The sequence below is a fragment of the Symphalangus syndactylus genome, chromosome 6, assembly GCF_028878055.3.
Source record: "Symphalangus syndactylus isolate Jambi chromosome 6, NHGRI_mSymSyn1-v2.1_pri, whole genome shotgun sequence".
Taxonomy (NCBI): domain Eukaryota; kingdom Metazoa; phylum Chordata; class Mammalia; order Primates; family Hylobatidae; genus Symphalangus; species Symphalangus syndactylus.
In genome coordinates this window covers 51,452,040-51,473,515 of record NC_072428.2, presented here as the reverse complement: position 1 = coordinate 51,473,515, position 21,476 = coordinate 51,452,040, and the positions used below count along the sequence as shown (strand labels likewise).

At 43.8% G+C, this 21,476-nt stretch overlaps 3 protein-coding genes across 8 annotated transcripts; 2 read left to right on the top strand and 1 right to left on the bottom strand.

Annotated features, from left to right (window-relative positions):
* The first annotated feature begins 769 nt into the window (after positions 1–769).
* OR52I2 (olfactory receptor family 52 subfamily I member 2) lies at positions 770–1,759 on the top strand. Its single transcript, XM_055282733.1, has one exon. The coding sequence runs from the start codon at positions 785–787 to the stop codon at positions 1,757–1,759; it is 975 nt and encodes a 324-aa protein (XP_055138708.1). The 5' UTR covers positions 770–784.
* Positions 1,760–6,006: 4,247 nt separating this feature from the next.
* Positions 6,007–7,015, top strand: LOC129484558 (olfactory receptor 52I1). The gene is given in 3 exon segments (XM_055282734.2): positions 6,007–6,168; positions 6,171–6,435; positions 6,437–7,015. Coding segments are annotated over 3 exon segments (966 nt in total). The 5' UTR covers positions 6,007–6,029; the 3' UTR covers positions 6,999–7,015.
* A 3,642-nt stretch (positions 7,016–10,657) lies between these two features.
* TRIM68 (tripartite motif containing 68) lies at positions 10,658–20,286 on the bottom strand. 6 transcript variants are annotated; one of them, XM_063642000.1, is made up of 9 exons: positions 20,046–20,248; positions 18,159–18,483; positions 17,681–17,771; positions 17,080–17,562; positions 15,238–15,333; positions 14,149–14,409; positions 13,661–13,683; positions 13,018–13,118; positions 10,658–12,817 (listed from the first exon to the last, which is right to left on the bottom strand). In XM_063642000.1, the coding sequence occupies exons 4-9, from the start codon at positions 17,503–17,505 to the stop codon at positions 12,267–12,269; spliced, it is 1,458 nt and encodes a 485-aa protein (XP_063498070.1). In that variant the 5' UTR covers positions 17,506–17,562; positions 17,681–17,771; positions 18,159–18,483; positions 20,046–20,248; the 3' UTR covers positions 10,658–12,266. The 6 variants fall into 6 exon arrangements, with proteins under 6 accessions (XP_063498070.1, XP_063498071.1, XP_063498066.1 ...); XM_063642001.1 differs by lacking the exon at positions 17,681–17,771 and having other exon boundaries at positions 18,412–18,483; positions 20,046–20,277; XM_063641996.1 differs by having other exon boundaries at positions 17,681–18,483; positions 20,046–20,275.
* Positions 20,287–21,476: the final 1,190 nt, after the last annotated feature.

Genomic DNA, 21,476 nt, shown 5'->3' with positions numbered 1-21,476 from the left:
AGGTAACCCTAAGATTTTCCTTGTAGTAATTTAATCTATTAACTGAACCAAAGTGAATAGGATCCAGGGTAAATTTAGAGAAGGTAAGGATTATATTTATTTATAGACAATTTATAATCGCCTATAAAATGTGATAGTTATTCTCTAATGGTTTTATTTTACTGAACTTACTAATGTATATCATCAATCGCAAGAATGCTGAATTTATGTTTTGTCTATGCAATATACTGAGCATATAAAATGTGATGTTTGTTCTCAAGAAGTTCTGGTTTCAACATTTAGTGACAGCCCACAGAGATAAAAAGTCAATCTTTCCTCTGTTAATCGTTCTTTCTGTGGAAATTGTTTACTGTAATGAGTATATACATCTTCATTCAAGTGACTTGTGACCACAGCTATGGATCACAATCTTCCTATAAGGCACTTCAGTGCATACCATAAACTCATAGAGTACTGGAATTGTCGATTTCGTCCCTACAGGAGATTTCAGGAAACTGCAAAAGAGGTAATTAACTTAACCTGGGCATGGGGTTGGGGGAGGAAGAGAGCAGGACACAAGTCCCTAAGGAAGGAACTCACAAGCTGATCCTTCATCGATGAATAGAAACTTGTAAGGAGGATGAAAGGTAGCACAGTATTAGAAGTCATTTTTCTGATCCTGTGATATCACCAAGCTGAGAATATCCCTAGGTTTTCCCAGCACCACAAATGGGAACTAATCTTATAGGACTGCATCGTTCTCTTACATCATCTATACGTTAATAGGCAAGAAGTCTCACCTGTGATGCTGGGTCCAGCTTACAATCACACAATGGAAACCCCTGCCTCCTTCCTCCTTGTGGGTATCCCAGGACTGCAATCTTCACATCTTTGGCTGGCTATCTCACTGAGTGCCATGTACATCATAGCCCTGTTAGGAAACACCATCATTGTGACTGCAATCTGGATGGATTCCACTCTGCACGAGCCCACGTATTGCTTTCTGTGTGTTCTGGCTGCTGTGGACATTGTTATGGCCTCCTCGGTGGTACCCAAGATGGTGAGCATCTTCTGCTCAGGAGACAGCTCCATCAGCTTTAATGCTTGTTTCACTCAGATGTTTTTTGTCCACTTAGCCACAGCTGTGGAGACGGGGCTGCTGCTGACCGTGGCTTTTGACCGCTATGTAGCCATCTGCAAGCCTCTACACTACAAGAGAATTCTCACACCTCAAGTGATGCTGGGAATGAATATGACCATCACCATTAGAGCCATCATAGCCATAACTCCACTGAGTTGGATGGTGAGTCATCTACCTTTCTGTGGCTTCAATGTGGTTGTCCACTCCTACTGTGAGCACATAGCTTTGGCCAGGTTAGCATGTGCTGACCCCATGCCCAGTAGTCTCTATAGTCTGATTGGTTTCTCTATTATGGTGGGCTCTGATGTGGCCTTCATTGCTGCCTCCTATATCTTAATTCTCAGGGCAGTATTTGGTCTCTCCTCAAAGACTGCTCAGTTGAAAGCATTAAGCACATGTGGCTCCCATGTGGGGGTTATGGCTTTGTACTATCTAGCTGGGATGGCATCCATCTATGCGGCCTGGTTGGGGCAGGATGTAGTGCCCTTGCACAACCAAGTGCTGCTAGCTGACCTGTATGTGATCATCCCAGCCACCTTAAATCCCATCATGTATGGCATGAGGACCAAACAATTGCGGGAGAGAATATGGAGTTACCTGATGCATGTCCTCTTTGACCATTCCAACCTGGATTCATGAACACAATATCTGTTCAGATCCAGCCAACTTCAAAGATGCCTTAGAGATCTGTAGAGCTGGATTGGTTTACCTGGTGCTACAGGAATTCTAAGATAAAGGTGTAAAGGATATCCTTGCATAACTTTTCAATTACTGGCAGGAATGTGAATGAAATGTTTCTGATTTTCTGAGGGCTTTCTCAGTGGATTCAATCAACTTGTATCTGAATCAGAGATAAGTTTTGGTAGAGAATACACATTTGATTGAACTTACATTTCCCTTGTCTTTAGGAATGTGCTAGGTTAGACTGAAGAAGGCAGAAATCTCCTCCTGCTTCCCCCTCACCAACCCTCAAAATAAAAGACAACAAAGAGAGCACTCAACCATTCTCTTCATGAACAGCTATGTGTCCACTTAGGATCTGGGGAACTGAGAGCATGCAACAGTATCTCTTAGTTTTTCATATTTCCAAATAGTTATGTAACTTTTGCATTAAAATAATACAAGAAACATAGCTTGTGCCTGTTGATTCTTTTCTCTCAACTTTATTCCTTCCCACAGATGATGCCCAGGAAGAAGGCATGACCTTTAAAACATGGCCCCATGCACCCCTCTAACCTCTTGTATTTTCAATCCCTTTCAAGTGCCCTGACTCTACCGCCTCTGGTTTATCCTCTATTTGGAGAATATGTCCCTTTTCATACTTTTGTGCTCAGGTGCATGTCCTATCTCCAGTTGAAAAACTCATCTTCCTTGCTCTCCCCTACATCCCATTTCCCATCTCTGTTTAACAGGACATTATAACAGTGTCATGGGAAACATTTAAATAGTGAAGCCTGGCCCAAGTCCGCAGGGGGGACACTATTCATCAGTGTGAATAGTTCTACCGTAAAGTGAAGTGAAATATGGTTATTAGAATTTAGATCTTGACTCTCTAGCTTACTAGTTTTGTGACCTTTATGAACCTTCGCTTCATCTATAAGATGTCAATGTGATGATGGCAGCTACTTCAGAAGGTTCCGAAAACTGACTGAGATAATCTTTGAAAAGCATTTACTGGGATGCTAGGCACATAGTGGGCTTGCACACATCCTACCAATCATGAGTCTTTGGTTTTCCTTTCAGGATGCACTCTATACTCTTAGTCTAACTTTTAGGTATCCTTTGAGGACCTGAAGAAACAAAGACTCTTCAGCCACTAAGCATTTGCTTCCTCCTGCAATCTGGAAATCCCCAGGGGTCAGAGCACAAAGAAAAACCAGTCTCTGGAGGGGTTGAAATGTTTGGTTGTTGGGCAGAGGCCAAGGGAAGGTGGGTGTACAGGGACAATGCAGGATGATTGGGTATCCAGAGGAAAAAGAGAGTTCCCTATTGGAAATTTTTGGAAAGGACAATATGACTCTCCATTGTTTGCTTATATTTGATTTCGTGTTGCTATTCCTGCTCCTCCCAAGGTGTCCTATATTAACCCCTCTTCTTTTGCATGAAAGAAATGGGGACTATGAGGCATGGACTCATTAGAGAAAGTTAAACAGACAAAACTCCAAGGATGTAACTGACTTGGGCATTGGTGTTGGGGTGATGGAGTATGAAGGCCAGGTCATCCAAGAGTGGAAAATATAAGCCCCCACTCATCTTATACAGGGCTGTCCAGGTATGCTAGACATTGCTGATACCAAGAACTTATGAAAATGATATTTGGAAGGAAAGGTGGGGGCGGGGGGGAGAATGGGACATATGATTACTTTGAATGAAAGCAGAGAAGGGAATGGGTAAGCACAAAGCACAATATTGGCATGGTGGAGAGACAGTTTTAAGAAACTAAGTAGAGGCCAGGCATGGTGGCTCATGCCTGTAATCCCAACACTTTGGGAGGCCGAGGCAGACAGATCACCTGAGGTCAGGAGTTCGAGACCAGCCTGGACAACATGGTGAAATCCTGTCTCTACTAAAAATACAAAAAATAGCCAGGCGTGGTGGCAGGTGCCTGTAATCCCAGCTACTCAGGAGGCTGAGGCAGGAGAATAGCTTGAACCTGGGAGGCAGACGTTGCAGTGAGCCGAGATCATGCCATTGCACTCCAGCCTGGGTGACAGAGCAGAGCAAGACTCTATCTAAAATAAATAAATAAATAAAAAATAGAGCTAAGAGAAAGGAACTCAAACAATAGGGTTGGATGGGAGCAGTTTGGTTAGAGATCAGAATAACTCAGAATTATCACAAACCAGAGAGGCCCCATTCAAATGTGTTATTAGTTCTTTTACCATTAATACAATTTCAATTTCAATTATGCATTGCCTATCCTTTTAATAGGAATGAAAAATCCTCACATATCTTATGGTCTGCAAATCGTGAGTTATTGAAGTTAAAGGACTTTTCTAAGTTGGTTTTCAGTGACTGACCCTCCAGGTCTGCATGTGAATGTCTTCACAGGATGAAGGCAAAGGCAGGTGCAGTACTGGAAATATGTCTTAGTTGAACTTGGCCAGAGCATTCTGAAAACAGTAAACCTTAACAACCAGAGAACAATAGTGTCTCTATCTTGATCTGGATACACATTGTGGTGTCTACATATGTGTCTTCATGTTTTCTCATAATAAATATTTATAAGGATATATGCCTGATATGTTTGCATTTTACAGTATGTTCACAGTGTTTTAAAAAGTTAACCAAAAATCAGGGAACAGGCAGTTGTGTTAAATGTTTTGGAGATGTCAAGTAAAATAAAGAAAAAGAGTCACTGGACTGGCAACAGATCCTTGGTGGACATCACTGATGATCTTTGACAAAAAATTTTCAGTATCAATAGGCTGACTGAAATAAAACATTTATAAAAATAAACAACCAACCAAACCAAATGTCCTGTTCTTTGCAAAGACTGACAATTGTAAATCTCCAGCAATGCGAATTGAGAAGAAAAGTAAATGGAGATTAAAAAGAAAAACCCACTGAAGGTCATGAAAGGTATGCCCAGTTTAGAGTTTCCGGGGCTGGTAAGAGGAGTAAAGCAGCAACATCAGCTGAGGCTACCTCTTGAAGAAAGGTGAAATTACACAGGGCAGCCAGGGGAGGAACATCCTGGATCAGAGGTAAGTGGCGAAGAGGCTGTTTGGATCCTCACACTTTTCTTCAGTCCTTGTGCAATAATGCTGAACCCTGAGTTTGTGGCATCCAGAACACCTACAGCAGTCTCAAGGATATCCTGAATTTTCCTTTCGCTCTTCACTACTGTTCTACTTCCATAGCTTTCCCTCGTCTTCTCATGATCTGTCACTGAAGATGTCTCACCCAGTGTCCCTACACAGTAAGGCTCCTATAAACTGACTGTGATGTGGAGCTAAGTACTGTATTCTATCTCTTCCATGATGTAGGATTTCTTAAGCCTAGGGATTTTGATTTGTTTCATAAGCAACACAGTTTGCAATCATATCCCAGAAATTTGTCTTTTTAGAAGACTCCTGAGGATTCCCACTATGGTTGCTGCTGGCACCCGGGTGTGGAATCAATCAGTGCTAAGCTCTCTAGGAGGTAAAAGGAAGGGGCAAATATATGTTCCATGATTAGGATTGAGAACCTGGTGAATGTTCGTCTAGTTCTTATCTAACAGAGAAAATGTCTACTGCAGCAAATGGGATCACGAGCACATAATTCCATTAATCTATACCATTACTCAAGAAGGAGCCACATTTCTGATAAGAAGTTAAAAAGGGGTCACTAGAGACAGTATCTAAGGGTAGGCATATGGCACCTTCTCATAATGAAAGCCTTTTTTTTTTTTTCTGGGAGAGGCACAGGAAGTGATAGTTAAAGCAGGCTAATCTTGAGCATATCTTCTTTTAAGAGAGTTGTGACCATAGTTATGGATCACATCTTTCCTATAAAGCTATGAATAATATACATGCACTTAGGTGCATACCATAAAGTCATAGGTAAAGTTTTAGCATTGTCAGTTTAGTCCATTGGAGGTCACTATGGCAGATTGTATGAAAGCTCAGAAGAAAGGTAACTAACTCAGCCTGCGTGGAATAGGGGAAGAAGAAAACAGAGACTTCCTAAATGAGGTAACCCTTGATCTAATCCTTCAACAATGAACAGAAAGTTTTAAGGCAAAGAATACTGAAGAGGATGAAGGGTGGAGCAGGATAACTTGATCAGACGTCCCTTTTCTGATCCTAAGAAAACCATCAAGCTGAGTAGGATTTTCTATCATCACAGATGGGAATAAATTTTACAGGATTGCATCGTTCTCTTACATCATTTATGCATTAATAGGCAAGAAGTCTCACCTGTGATGCTGGGTCCAGCCTACAACCACACAATGGAAACCCCTGCCTCCTTCCTCCTTGTGGGTATCCCAGGACTGCAATCTTCACATCTTTGGCTGGCTATCTCACTGAGTGTCATGCACATCATAGCCCCATTAGGAAACACCTCATCATAACTGCAATCTGGATGGATTCCACTCGGCATGAGCCCATGTATTGCTTTCTGTGTGTTCTGGCAGCTGTGGACATTGTTATGGCCTCCTCGGTGGTACCCAAGATGGTGAGCATCTTCTGCTCAGGAGACAGCTCCATCAGCTTTAATGCTTGTTTCACTCAGATGTTTTTTGTCCACTTAGCCACAGCTGTGGAGACGGGGCTGCTGCTGACCATGGCTTTTGACCGCTATGTAGCCATCTGCAAGCCTCTACACTACAATTCTCACACCTCAAGTGACGCTGGGAATGAGTGTGACCATCACCATCAGAGCTATCACAGCCATGACTCCATTGAGTTGGATGATGAATCATCTACCTTTCTGTGGCTCCAATGTGGTTGTCCACTCCTACTGTGAGCACATAGCTTTGGCCAGGTTAGCATGTGCTGACCCCATGCCCAGCAGTCTCTACAGTCTGATTGGTTTCTCTATTGTGGTGGGCTCTGATGTGGCCTTCATTGCTGCCTCCTATATCTTAATTCTCAGGGCGGTATTTGGTCTCTCCTCAAAGACTGTTCAGTTGAAAGCATTAAGCACATGTGGCTCCCATGTGGGGGTTATGGCTTTGTACTATCTACCTCGGATGGCATCCATCTATGCGGCCTGGTTGGGGCAGGATGTAGTGCCCTTGAACACCCAAGTGCTGCTAGCTGACAGGTATGTGATCATCCCAGCCACCTTAAATCCCATCATCTATGGCATGAGGACCAAACAACTGCTGGAGGGAATATGGAGTTATCTGATGCACTTCCTCTTTGACCACTCCAACCTGGGTTCATGAACACAGTATCTGTTCAGATCCAGAGCATTCTAGCCAACTTCAAAGATGCCTTAGAGATCTGTGGAGCTGGACTGGTTTACCTGGTACTATAAGGAATTCTAAGATGAAGCTATAAAGGATATCTTTGTGTAACTTTTAAATTTCTACCAATAATATGAATGAAATGTTTCTAATTTTCTGACATTTTTAATGGGTTAATATGATAGTGTCTGAATCAGAGTAAGTTTGGTATAGAATACAGCTCTGGAATTTTTCCTTCTATAGCTTCTGACCTATATTTCCTACCTAATATCCTACCATCCCCTCTGCTGAAGAAACCAACTGTTTGGTATCTTCCCCTAAACCTGACTGATATTCTCAGAACTGTTCTTTCCTCCAAGTGATTAAATGGAAGAAGCTATTAATATATGACCCTGCCCTCTGGCCCAACAGTGATCTCACTCCATTTGGGTCCTATGCCTACACCTAGACCAGGGTCCTTCCCAAGCTGTATGGTCTACTATTCATCTGGGGAGATATAAACTTGGGATCAGAGATGGTGGTAATTCTACAACACATAAACTGGAAGGAGAAAATTGGGATTGGCCTATGCATCAAAAGCCAATCACCAAGAACGGATGAAGAGAATAAGTCTTTGGTTCTCTGATTCCAAATCACTTTGGACACCCAGGTATATTGTTATGTTCTGTAAAATACGACTTAACTTTTAAATGTATCTCCTATTGTTATGCTAGTTGGAGTTAGTGCACCAATTACCAGGTTTTTGTTTTTAAGCAACAGAAGCTAAGTTAATATAAGTTTGGTTTTGGAAATCTTTCTTGTTGCTTCCTAGTCCCAGTCTGTGTAAGTTAACCTTAAGGCATAAAAGAAAGGGATCAAATATACACAGGTCTTTCTTCTTGTGGGCACTTCTCAGGGGATGTGCTTGGGGATGAGGAGGCTAATAGAGAACAATGCAGATAAACAAGTTGACAATAGCAAAGACTTGGAACCAACCCAAATGTCCAACAATGATAGACCGGATTAAGGAAATGTGGCACATATATACCATGGAATACTATGTAGCCATAAAAAATGATGAGTTCATGTCCTTTGTAGGGACATGGATGAAGCTGGAAACCATCATTCTCAGCAAACTATCACAAGGACAGAAAACCAAACACGGCATGTTCTCACTCATAGGTGGGAATTGAACAATGAGAACTCATGGACACAGGAAGGGGAACATCACACACCGGGGCCTGTTGTGGGGTGGGGGGAAGGGGGAGGGATAGCATTAGGAGATATACCTAATGTTAAATAACGAGTTGATGGGTGCAGCACACCAACATGGCACACGTATACATATGTAACAAACCTGCACGTTGTGCACATGTACCCTAAAACTTAAAGTATAATTAAAAAAAAAAAAAAAAGGAGTTGAAATGTAACTACTGTTCTCCAGGTCACTGGATGCTTACATGATTTTTGGTTTTGTTTTTCCCCTTCAGAAAATCTTGAATTGAGTAATCAGTATATGTTAAAAGAAAAAGATCTTATATATAAGAGATATGTACATTTGAAAATCTTAATAAAAAGATAATTTCCTACTAGTGTTAAAATTAAAGTGTGAGAAGAAACTGTTGACAGCAAGCTACTATGTCTGAGTCTTAACACTTCCTGTCTACTGATAAACAACATTAATTCAGAGTATTAAAAATTAAGTAAAACATGGAAAGCAGATAACACAACCTCTGACATATTGTATGAACTTAAAAATATACCCAATACATTTCTAATTCCATAATTTTAAGGGAGTAGTCCTATACTGCCCAGTACTCATATGACAACTCTTTCAAATAGACAAGCTCCTTAGTAACTTAACATCTATACCTTCTACTAATATTAGATTTGTTTACCTGCCAAGAATGTATTCAATTTTTGAACACCAGCAGAGTAGAAATCAGCCTCTTAAAAATCTGATAATGATACACTGAGGTCCCAAAGGGCAGGAAAGTGAAACTTTTTTCCCTCACAACCCCCTAACATAAAAACAAAACAAAATTATGAGGTTATAACATAAAAAAACAAGATTATAAGTTTTAAACACGTTTGACAAGATTTTCATTTTGAAATGTCACATTATTCTTTCTCCATAAGTAACCTGAAAAATTGGCTAGGTCCATTAAATGAAAGCATATTAGATGCATTAAAGAATCTGATGTAAAGCAACAAAGGCATAGCCCAGCCTGCACCCCAAACACTAATTTCTTCCCAGGATTTCCACCAGGAAGCTTGCCCTACCAGGTTTGTGTTTCATTCTCACTGGATTTTTCTAAAAGTAGATGGAACCCACTGCTAGTAGTCAAGTATTTACTGAACCACACACTTCCCAAAGTGTGCTGATTCCTTTCCATGGCTACCCCAAATGGAAAAACCTGTGCTTCTCACCATACATTCAGATATGGCCCCTGGCCCATCACATGAAGCAATGTGTGCTCTCTTAACTAGCGCCTGGGATGCACAGTAGATCCTTCATGTTTGGATTTTAAGAGATTACAACCAATCCTGATTGAAAAAAATGAAGACTGCCTATCTGTAGGTAGTTTTGAACCCAAGGCTTTGCCCCTATGTCTACCTTTTTTTCTTTTTTTGCAGTACCCAGGCATTTTACCCTCTTTGCAGCCTTCTCCCTTAAGGTTCAGGTACTGCATCCCTCAGTTTCTTTGCAAAACAAGGGTAGGCAAAGCTTGTCCCTGCCTTGCAGTGAAGGCTTGCACCAAACTGGGGATGCCACCCTAGGCATTGCAGGGAGCAGTGCAGGCACTCCACCTCCACGTGGCCACCTGCCTTCTGCCCTACTAGACCACTTATGAAAGGTATAGTAAAAGAAATTATCCATTAAATTCATATTTGAACGGAAGTATAATTAGGTATCCTCTAGTTTGCACTGCCCCTTTTAGATAAAAGCAGGTTATTTTTGTTTTGATTCTAGTCATATGAATGAAAGTTCCCTCACTTAAATATTTAATACACACACACACACACACACACACACACAGAGTACTAGACTAGGGGTACAACGGTGAACAGACAAATAAGGTCCTTGTTTTCATATGGTTCTCAGGAGGGAAGTGTAAACAACTACTCTGTAGAAAAGGGTTTTCAGGCACTTAGAAGTTCAATCTTCTTGTCTGGTCTTAAAAATCAGACAATCTGTAATAATGTGGATTGTTTAACCTTACAAGTCTTCTAACAAGTAATTAGAGTACCCAAACAGGCTTATAAATGTAAAAAACAATCAAACTAACCAAAAAGAGTACATTACAAATGAGGCCATTTCATTCCTTCCTTCATTCTAAGTTTGAATGAATTTATCACCTAACAATCCTCCGTTTCTAGGAACCTTCCAAGATTTGTCTTAATAGTGAAAGAACAACATGGATTTTCCCTTAACCCTTTTGTGCCAATTGTCCACAGACATAACTGAAGTCCTTCCTAGGGACCTACTTCTCAATTACCCCCAGGCAATCCCCCAACAAAGATGCTCCTCTAATGGAGGCAGGCTCAACCCTTTGCCAGCACCAGGGTCTGTGGTGACTCACTAGCTTATTCCCCTCCAAGCAGCTGATGGAAACTTCTCCCCTTCTACTGCTAATTCTCAAGAAGCAGCCTGGAAGCATGGTGGGCACAATGCATTTATTTCTCCAGTTTGGCCTATTTTAACCCTACATACATGAACAGCCAATACAATTAAAACAGAAACACAATTTTTAATATTCCTTATCACAGCCAGTTGAAGCTCCCTTCTGCCCAAAAGGTCTAGACTGTCAGCAGAGGCCCTGAGACAAAGGCACTGCTATAAGATGCGGACTGTATCATGGCACAGTGGGAAGGTCACCATGTGCAAAATCCATGGCTTGCCTGCTTCTGTGCTTCAGACAGGAACAAATGCATGGGATGGATCTGGGATCTATACAACAGCTCCATGAGGCAGGACAATAATATGAGGTTTTATGCTGAATTACACCCATTTTCCCAATGAGGACACATAAAACCTCCCAAACATGTGAGAAGTTTCAGACCCAAATATGATAAATGATGTATAGGCATGTGACCTGCGAAGTGAGTTTGTCAACCTTGTTTCATTTGAGTGTGAAAAATGCTTTATAATTTTCATAATCTTATCTTCAGCAGCTTTGTAAGAAATAACTTGCTCCAGGGGCCGGGCGCAGTGGCTCATGCCTCTAATCTCAGCACTGTGGGAGGCCGAAGACGGCGGATCACGAGGTCAGGAGATCAAGACCATCCTAGCTAACATAGTGAAACCTCGTCTCTACTAAAAATACAAAAAAAATGAGCCAGGTGTGGTGGTGGGCGCCTGTAGTCCCAGCTACTCAGGAAGCTGAGGCAGGAGAATGGCGTGAACCCAGGAGGCAGAGCCTGCAGTGAGCCGAGATCGTGCCACTGCACTGCAGCCTGGGCAACAGAGCAAGACTCCATCTCAAAAAAAAAGAAACAACTTGCTCCATTAAGGCCATTTCAGTTTCCTTATTCATAAAGTGAAAATACAAACTAAGGCTCACAGGTTTTCTGATCCTGCCACTTAGAGAAAAAAGGCAGGACTAGGACACTGGTCTCCTAGGAGTCCAAGGGACAGTGATTTGCCCAGCTTGTGCTTAGAGAGGGAAGGGCAGTGGGGTGGCTTGGGCAGGTCTGTGTCCCCCTGCTGCACTGAATTTCTCTTGCCAGGAGGTCAGAGAGTGAGGGTCACATAAAGGTTGCTTAGTTGTAGCAAACTCAGGGGAAGCATCCTCTGACTGGCCTCAGCACAACAACCAGCTCTGGGTATGGGCAGGATTTTTTTTGGCCCATTGGGAAAGCCTATCTAATGGTGTCCTGAAGATTGTACCTACTTCATCATCCTCACTGACTTAACTGTGACACCGGACAGGAATCAGGGAAGAGGGGGGGTTTGGCTACTACACGGACAAAGTCCTGATCCTTACCCCAACGAGTCACCTTAGAACTGCTCTGATCCTCACCATCAGCCCTGTCACGCTTCCCTCATGGGATGCAGTGCTCATTTGACTGGGCCTCTGCTTTTTAAAATAAGTGGTTTCATGACAGACTTCAGCCTGGTAGCAAAGACCAAAGGATCAGACAGAGGAACCCTTGGATACTGGGCTCAGCTCAGTTTCAGGGGATACCTGTCAGTGGCTGGGTCCTCCAAGCCCCATGGGGGCCAGGCCCAATTCCAAGGCCTCTCTGGTTAGGACGGCAGCTTTCTTAGTCCTCCCCATCCAGGGAGCAGATGGCCAGAGGAGCAGTGTTGTTGGTTCCGATGCTGTAGCAAGGACTAAAATAGGGCAGGAGGCGCCCAGGGAAGGGATAGCGGGGGAAAGTGAAGATGTGGGAGCCACAGTCAGTCACATTGTAGAAAGAAATGTCATGGGCCTCATAATCCACGAAGATTCCCACCCGGCGAGGAGGGACTGGCAAGGACAGGAGGGGGTACTCATCGGTGCCTGCTCGGTACTCATTTCCCTTCCTCAGCCTTATCACCCAGAATCCATAGTGGGGGGATAAGTAGACCACCTCCTTCCGGTCTACATTTTGCTTACATACTCCCAGGCCCCACTCAGACCTGTCTCCCACCTCCACCTCCCAGTAGTGCCGGCCTGAGGAGATGCACTGGCTTCCCAGGACGATATTATAGCGGTAAAATCTCTCAGGATTGTCTGGCAGTTTCTGGTTGGTGTCTCCATAGTGCACACGTTTTCTGTCCTCAGACACAATGAGGCGGGAGTAAGCAGTATCTGGATCCAAGCGCACATCAGCTAGAAAAAAAGGTCCTGGTTGGTAACAGTGATATAGGGCCAGGAGGCAGGGGTGAGGGCTCTCTGATCAATTCAGCCACAGATTTCTCAATGATGAGTGGGTGAGGCTGGATGGGGCACCCAGAGGGCACTGAACCATTTTCTTTCTCTGGGAGGGGTCCTTCCCACTGTCCACTACAGTCTCCCCCAGGATCCATTACCTGCATAGGTCTTCAGGATCTCTCTTAGCCCCAGCACACGGCAGTCTGTCTTCAACTCCAGGGAGACTGGTTCCGGCTGCTGCAAGCTCCAAGATTTGCTCCTGGTAGAGGAGGGTGAACCTCAGGGCCAGGAGTCCCGGCTTTGTCACGTGGGCCTTATCTTAGTACAGGGAAGAGGGGCTTGGCCAGGGACGTAGTGAAGTGCCCCACCCCAGCGAAGCAGAGCCATGATGGTTATGGTTATTTGGCTGAGCCTCAAGCTGTTTGTGTGCAGAGGTGAGAACACCCGCATGCCCAGGCTGTGGGAAGGGTTGGATGTATATTTGATTCTGGGAGAGGAAGAAGTGCACACATTTTCTGTCGGACATGAAGCAGTCACAGGCAGTCTTTCTTCCTCTTTGAGCAATCTACCTGAAACCACATTTTATAGCTTCACTTGATATACATTTGATCAAGTACAAAGAAGAAAAAGGAAAGATCAACAAAGATTCCTTAGCCATTACCATGTAAGTGGGACGAGACTGTGGACCAGCACCTGCTTTTCTGTGTGCACCAAGTCTGTGCTCCGTCCCTACTTCTGGCTCTAGTTAGGCCCCACTATCCCCTATGGGGCTGCTTAGAGGCTCCAAGGGTGAGAACATACCTGTTTAACACTTCCTGAATATCCTGGAAGGAGAAAAAAAAATGCAACACCTGAGTATGTGCTATTCCTCGGAGGGAACAGACATCAAACTGGCAGGGAGTTTCTCTAGGGGAAGGGAGACAGATACCAAGAATGGAGAGATGCCATGCAGAGGTAAGGAGAAGCCTATGGAAGGATGGAAGAGCAGGCTGAGCTTTGGCTGAACTGGCCAACTTCAGGCTCCATCTCAAGACTCTCAGGCTAGAGGAGAGGGCCTGGAATGACGCCAGAGCTGCCTGAGCACTGCCCCACCTATGACGCTACAACAGACCAGGTCATCCACCAGCCAGGGATAGGCAAACAGCAGGTATTAGCTGGGGAAACACAGGATCCATTATCAGCTGGCAGAGGGCTGGCAGTCCCTACTGAAGGGTAACTGATGCTCTCTCCTGGAGTCTCAGTCTATCTTCAGCTATCACTCAGGGTTACTAGGGAAACTTACTACTCACCTGCAACATCCAGCGGACAGGCCTCTGCGACCTCTCTTTCAACTCTGCAATCATCCTCCACAGGACCTGGCTCTGCTGGATGAGCTCACTATGGTTCAACTCCAGTTTCTGCATGGTCTCCGCTGCCTCCCGCTGTAGGCTGGCTAGAGCTGCTGCTACCTCTGCCCCCAGCTGCCGATGTGGTGGCTGCTTTTTCTCTAGTAATCGCTTGTATTTTTCAAACTCCCATACAATACTCTGTTTTCGGGTTTCCACCTGTATCTGTGGAGCCAAGATGGAAATCAGCACTGATACTTTCAGTCACCCAGTATCGAGCATACTGACATATGCATACACACATACTCTGCAATGGTACCAACCACGTGACAGGCTATGCAGGGGCAAAGATAAAGGATACTATTTTTCCTAGCTTCCTGTTCCCCCAGCTCCACCACATGCTTCTAGGTCTGTATTGTCACTCTTATTGACTCCAGTAGGGTCCAGGATATTATCTTAATACTACATGCTCTAGACTATTTTCCATTTTCAGAATAATGACAAGATGTGTTACATTTAAGTCTCTAAGGCAGTGTAACTTAACTACACTGTTAGGTAGTTCATTTTCAAGTTGATATTATATCTGTTCAACGTGCTGTTTTAGATTGGTTCAGTGTTACTTTCTGTTGATCAAAAGTTCTAGTAGTTTGATACTTACTGGCCTCAAATTTATTTCAGAGGTGATTTTCCAATATTTTGATAACCAGACTCTTAGCAAATATGCTCTAACTTGGGAAAGTGAACGAGAAACTCTGCTTTACTAAGCATGATATAAGCTACGCCACTGTGAGCTGACACATATGGGCACGTGCTTTTCCTTTCTATGAGGCTACAAGACCAGAGGTTATCCCTACATCACTATGGAGAAACTGGAATTAAGAGGTGACGTGGCCTACCTAAGGCCTGGGACAGAGAAAGTAGGGATTAGAACCCTAGGCTCTGTGATTTCAAGCCTCACATTCTGCCTCACAGAGATGAGAATGCTACCCTAGGCCAGCTCCAGGACCACACAGGACGACCGACACAAACTCCTTTCCCCACGAGGCAACCTGCCTTCCAGGTGGCAGTTCGTTTCCTTTCACCAACTTCAAGCTTCCAGGCCTCTTCTTGCTCTTTCTTCAGATGTTCGAGGGCCTCATGAAGTTCCCACTGCAAGAGACAAAACCCTCATGAGGCCACCTCCGGCAGCCTAGGCTTCCTAGCATTAGGAGCCTATGGGAGAACTAGAGTCAGTCCTTCAGGCAACCGGCCACAGTGAAGGCTGTGGGGAAAGGGAATGCCACAGAGGAAGCAGACTCTGTCCAGATGACATCCAAGGTAGCTCTCTGGGCTGAGAATCATTTCAACTCCCATAGTCTCTAAATGTCTGCAAACTGGAAGAAAAGGTCCATTTCCAACCTCTCCAGAAAAGTACCTTGGACTTCCCTTTCCATGCCAATTTTTATCCTTACCTTATTTATTTTTATCTTACTGTCTGCCAGAACCTTGTTACTCCAAATGTGGTTCAAGTGGATCAGCAGCATCCATATCACCTAGGAGCTTGTTAGAAATGCAGAATCTTGGCCTCACCTTAGACTTACCAAATGAGAATCTCAATTTTAGCTAGATCTCCCAGGTGGTTCATATGCTTATAAAGGGTAAGAAGCACTTTCCTAGAATAGTAATGCAATGGATTTCTACTGAAAAGCATAAAGTGTACAGATACACCATTAAATTCTGCTATTTTAACAAAATAGCAACTATTTTGTTAAAATTTATCAAGTGCCAGGTATATTTTAAGCTCTAAATATGCATGTGATACTTACAATCCCCTGAGGATGGTATTAACCTTATTTTATAGACAAGAAAACTGAGGCTTAGAGGGTGACCTACCCAAAGTCATTCAGGTAATAAATGGTTGGGCTGGGATTTAATCCAGCCCTTTACCCCTATGTTATACTATCTCCCTTTTCTAATATTCTCAAAAACAGAATGAGTTAGTAAATACTTTTCATATTTTAGAAATCCCTCCCATATAGGAAAAGCTAATTCAGGGGATTTGTCTTACACTCTCACCTTCCTATTTCAACTCCAAAAAAGAGAACTGAGACCAATGCTGGATCACTGGATCACAGAATCACTGAGATAATGGTTCCAATAAAGATGTCATTATGGGCATCTGATGAAAGAGTAAACAGAAGCCCAGAAGCTGGAAGTTGATGACGTTAGCTACAAAAAAGGAGTCCCAGGTTTGTCAGAGATGACTTGTCTAACAAACAAACTTGGGAGAGGAGAAAGAGCAAGAAGACTTGAGTCACAGCCTCTGATCTTCCTTTCATTAACTGGACCTGAAGTCAGAAAGGACCTGAGAAGATTGTATTAGACGACCTCTCTCAATCTTGTGACTCACCCATAGTTCGTTCCACCTCTAAAATAAATTACCATGTTTTCAACTTTCTAAGCCTCACTTTTGTCTATAAAATGAAGGAGTGAAGTGATCCATTCAATGCCAAATGACTACTTGCAGCACTGCTAGGAGGCGTTTGCAGATCAGGTGTAGCCTTGACCGTCTATGTAAGAGCCTCATGCCTAAACTCATCCAAGGCATCCAGAATCTCAGTTAAAACCCAAACTGTTTTCCTTCACATTCTCAGTACTGAAATCAGCCTTGGGTTAGGAATTGAGCCCTGTTAGGATCTGGGATGGGGTGTAGAGGAAGTGGGAGAGCAGGAAATCAAGGAAGGTCATGAATACGAGGAAAGGTATAGCTCTCTGTATCAGATTCCAGGGATCTGCGGGTGTCAGGAACCAAACGAGTTAGCTCTCAGTCTGTGGTGCTGGTGGTCAAGCCCTTGATCTAGAAGCAGCCAACTTGGGGCTGGGGTTGGACTGGAGTGGCCAGCTTCCATCTCTCACCTTGTACTCCCAGGCAACATCCTCCATTGGCACAACACTGTGGGCCTCATGCTCTGGGGACTGGCTGCAGGCCTCACACATTATCAGGACATCCTCTTTGCAGAACATCTTCAGCTTTTCCCCATGGCGCTCACACAGGTCACCCTTCAGCCCCATTCCTGGATGTAGCCTTAGCAGACGGACTTTTTCTACAACATTGGCCAGCTGCCAATTAGGCCGCAGGTTCCTTGGCTGGACAGGAGCTCGACAGAGGGGACAGGTGTAACCCCAGTTCTGGGATTCTCCTGGGATCTCCCAGAGTCCAGAGAGACAGCTGTGGCAGAAGCTGTGGCCACAGTCAATGCTCATGGGCTCCCTCAGGAAGGTCATACAGATGGGACAGGCCACTTCTTCCACAATGGCTTCCACCAAGGCTGTGGGATCCATGGTTCCTTCTCACACCCTCCTCAGAACATGAATGAAACCAGGGAGAAGTAGTAAAGGCTGAGAAGAAGAAAAGAAAGACAAATAAGAGAAAAAGGTAACAGAGGAACAGAGAGATCAGTAACAGGAATAATTAATTTCTGGGGGAAAACCACCTTCCTTTTGACACTTTACTGACCTTCTTTAATAAGCATTGGCCTTTCCAACTGAAGGGTGCATGGTCTGAACGGGCCACATTACTCACACCATGAAGGGGATAATGGGGATGCCTAAGTGAGTGAATATTGGGAGTCCTCGGTTTTCATTCACTTGGTCAACTCTGATTTTCCTCTGGGTTCGCTCTACTAGACCATTACCACTCCAATCATGCTCTACAAATCAGCATTATTTCTCTTAAACTTGGGTAAGTTCACATAAAATGTGGTATTTCAGTATCTGAAGTAAGGCCATAAATACCTCCAGCCTCACTCTCTGGTATGTTTATATTTACATTTATATAATTCAAAGTGTCAAAAGGTAGTATGCCAGAAGCCCATTGCCTACAAGCTCAATTTGTTTTCTTGTGTTGCACACTAAAATGTAAAAACTGTAAAGGAAACAGCAGTTCTTTTCCTGTGCCTTTTAAACTCCTGCCCACTGCTCCAGCACTAACGTACTTATTATTCACTAAGATGTCAAGGTATTCTTCTGAGCTTTTAGTGATACGTTAGAAGCAGAGATGAAATAACAGCCCTTGGAGATTAAAACAAAGATCATTTGATGATCATCACACCCATATTGATGAATCATTACTCCAGCAAGAAATCTGAGATTTTTGCCAGGGCCACATATGGGCATGGAACTTGGTCAATGGCAGGCTCTTGGCTCAGTTGGCAATAATTATTCATTCACTTCGCTGCTTTGTGTTACCAGCCAGAGTCTACACAAGGAAGGGCCACGTTGGTCCTAGTTCCTGTTGTATCCTCAGCACCTAAACAGCACCTGCAATGCAGATATTGCTGAGTAAATATTTGTTGAATGAATTAACCAGCTAGACATAGGAAATAGTTCCTAAACCCAAAATCCTTTTAGCATTTGTGAGGTAAATTGAGAGCATACATTAATAATCAAAGCAAGCACTCTTTGAGCACTTATATGATGTGCCAGACACTGTTCTGGGCACTTTACATGAATTAAGTTGGTTTATTTCACAACCCTAGGCAGAGGCCATTATTGTTCTCATTTTACAGATATTTGGCTTGGGGCTCTGCCATCTATCTTGGGCAAATTTCTTAACCTCTTTAGCTTTAAGGTATAATACAAATTCAAGAGGAGAGAGAAAAATCACGGTGGTTCAGCGCAGTCCAGTAGCAGGAAGCGGAAAGCAGGGCAGTAAATCTTGCAGGACTCTGTGATATGCCATTGGCAGGGCATGCCTTCTCACTAGACTTCCTGTCTCCTGCTTTTCTTCCTCCCACTATCACTACCAAACTGTGGGATCCAGTATCCTAAAACCTCATTTTGGTAAATCCCTAACTTACTAAATAATCTATCCTGGCTCCCAGTTAACAAGATCTCTCCTTGAAACAGCACCTGTGCCCAGCTAGGCAAAGGAATAAACTTCCACACACTCCCGCAATCCCCTCGTCCATTCAATCTACCTGACTTGGGTTCCTTCTATTCTCCCAGCTGAAAATGACTTCTACATGATCCTGCTTTTGACGTCATTTGCCATGTATTTGTCTGTTGTCTTACTTCCCATACTAGAACTTTTTCATGTGGATAGGGTCATTGTCTATTTTGTTCATTTCTATTTCCCCAGTGCCAAGAACAGTGCCTCAAATACTTGTTGAATACGTGAAAACTAAATGTAAATGTTGAGTTCCAACCGATAGTAGATTGAAAGTGGAGGATGTGTTAATATCCTTAGCTAAGTCAGTAGAGACATTAAGAGACACCATCTAAAGTCAATAAAACAATAAATGGAAGTTGATACCTATTATTTAAAGCTACAAATGGAAAACCTAAAATAGCGATGGAAAATTGACAAGATTGTGGCAGTAAGAAAGTAAGGCAAAGAAATATCAAAATGATAAATCCTGAAATACAGTGGAACGCATATTATTTTGATTTAGGGTGATAAAAACATCTAAAAGGGGAAAAACTAAAAGTGGCAGCCTCTGCAAAGATCTGGGGATGGGTAGTTATTGCTCTTCAAAATAAGACCTGCTTTAATGTTTAACTTTTTATTATACATGAATTACTTTGAGAAAATTCAAATAATTAAACGTTCGGTTGCTTTGACTGTGCCTTCCGTAGGGTACAGCGAGAGTCTGAGAAGGGTATTTGAGAAGGGGGCGGGGCCTGGAAGACTTCCAAGAAGGACCCCAGCGGGAAGGGAGTAGAGGGGCGGGCGGTAACGTCCGGAGTCAGGGAGCAGCTGGAGGACAGTAAGCTCCTGGCCTGGCCACAGGGCGTTGGGCAGGTCCCCAGGGCAGCGGGCGGGTGGGGGTAAAGTGAGCGTGCATGATCTGATTTCAGAAAAGGCAGAGTTATCTACCCACCTCCCTCCTCGGCCCGGACTTGCGCTTCGCGGCGGAAACTCAAAGTGAAGAAGCCTGGTTCCGCAGCGTCCAATGGCCCAGCGTCAGAAGCTGCCGTTCCCGGCAGCTCAGCACTTAGGGCCAGAGAGCGGCAGAGGCCCAGAGCCCAAAGCCCGGCAGCTCAGGCCCCGTAGCCCGCAGCTCCCAGGATACTACACCCGGCTCTAGGCCCCGCTCGCAGGACGGCAGCCAATGAGCGGCCGGCTGGGCCCAGGTTGGCTTCGCCCAGGGGGCGGTGTGTTTGTGGGGGCAGCCAATCACAGGCAGGGACTAGGGTAGCCCTAGCCAATTGGTGATGAGACGGGGGTTTCGACGCTTCTAGGCATGTCAATGTTTTTTCTCTACTTCCTGGGTTTTTCTGATCCCTTCACCCACTCAGATTCCCTTAAACTGTAGAGGGTTCCAGGAGTTAGTTCTAGGATAGGTCAAAGGATTGAGGCTCCCGAATGATGCCGCTCGGGCCCTGCATTAAGAGAGGCTCAGGTGGCTATTCATTTGCCAGTTTGTCTTGTTAAACTCAGAGGCCTGAGATTGGCCAAGTCTGGTTCTGTGACCCATCTTAGCACAGGGTTGGGCGCACATATGGTGTGGACTCTGCTGTTCCTGGCAAGATTCGCGACCTCTCATGGTTCCAGGCTTTAAGTGCTGGGTTCTTAAACAAAACAAAACAAAACAAAACCCTCTCTTTTTTCCTGGCATACTCTTATCCTGCAATACTTCAGCAACCAGCTTGTCGTCGCTATTGCCACAATCCACTTTTAAAGTGAAAAACAGACAACAGAGACCAGGAGTTGATGGAGAAATGGAACACCTGGTCAAAAATTGTCATTAAAAAAGGAAAAAAAAAATTAAACAACTGGTATCCCTTCCTCACCTAAACACATAGACACATGCACGCACACAAAAAAACTGTTACTTAAGACAGTGATATGGTTTTTTCTTTGTACTCCCAGGGCCTTGTCCTTCTCTTGACACTTAGGTTTTAATAAGCAAGTGAAGGCACCTCCTATCTACATAGAAAATAACCAGGAAATCTTCCAACTGAAACTCGATTCCAAATTATATAATATCTTAATTGTTAGGACAGATACTCCAGAATGCTCATGCCTGTGTCTGAGTCCAGGCCATGGTTAAAATTCTGAAGGGTGAGGCCCAGAAATTTCCTGCAACAAATAGGGCTATGAGAAAAAACAAAAGTATCTTAGGTCTGAGCTGTACCCTCTGTCTCACCCAGTTTTGGAGAAATGGCTGCTCTAATAGAATAATGAATGGATTAATTGAAATAAGCCATTTTAAACATTTATTTAACATCAATTTTCTTGACAATATTATACTGGGTGCTGGGATTACAGCTATGGGACATATAGTTTCTGCCTTTAAGGAGCTGAAGGT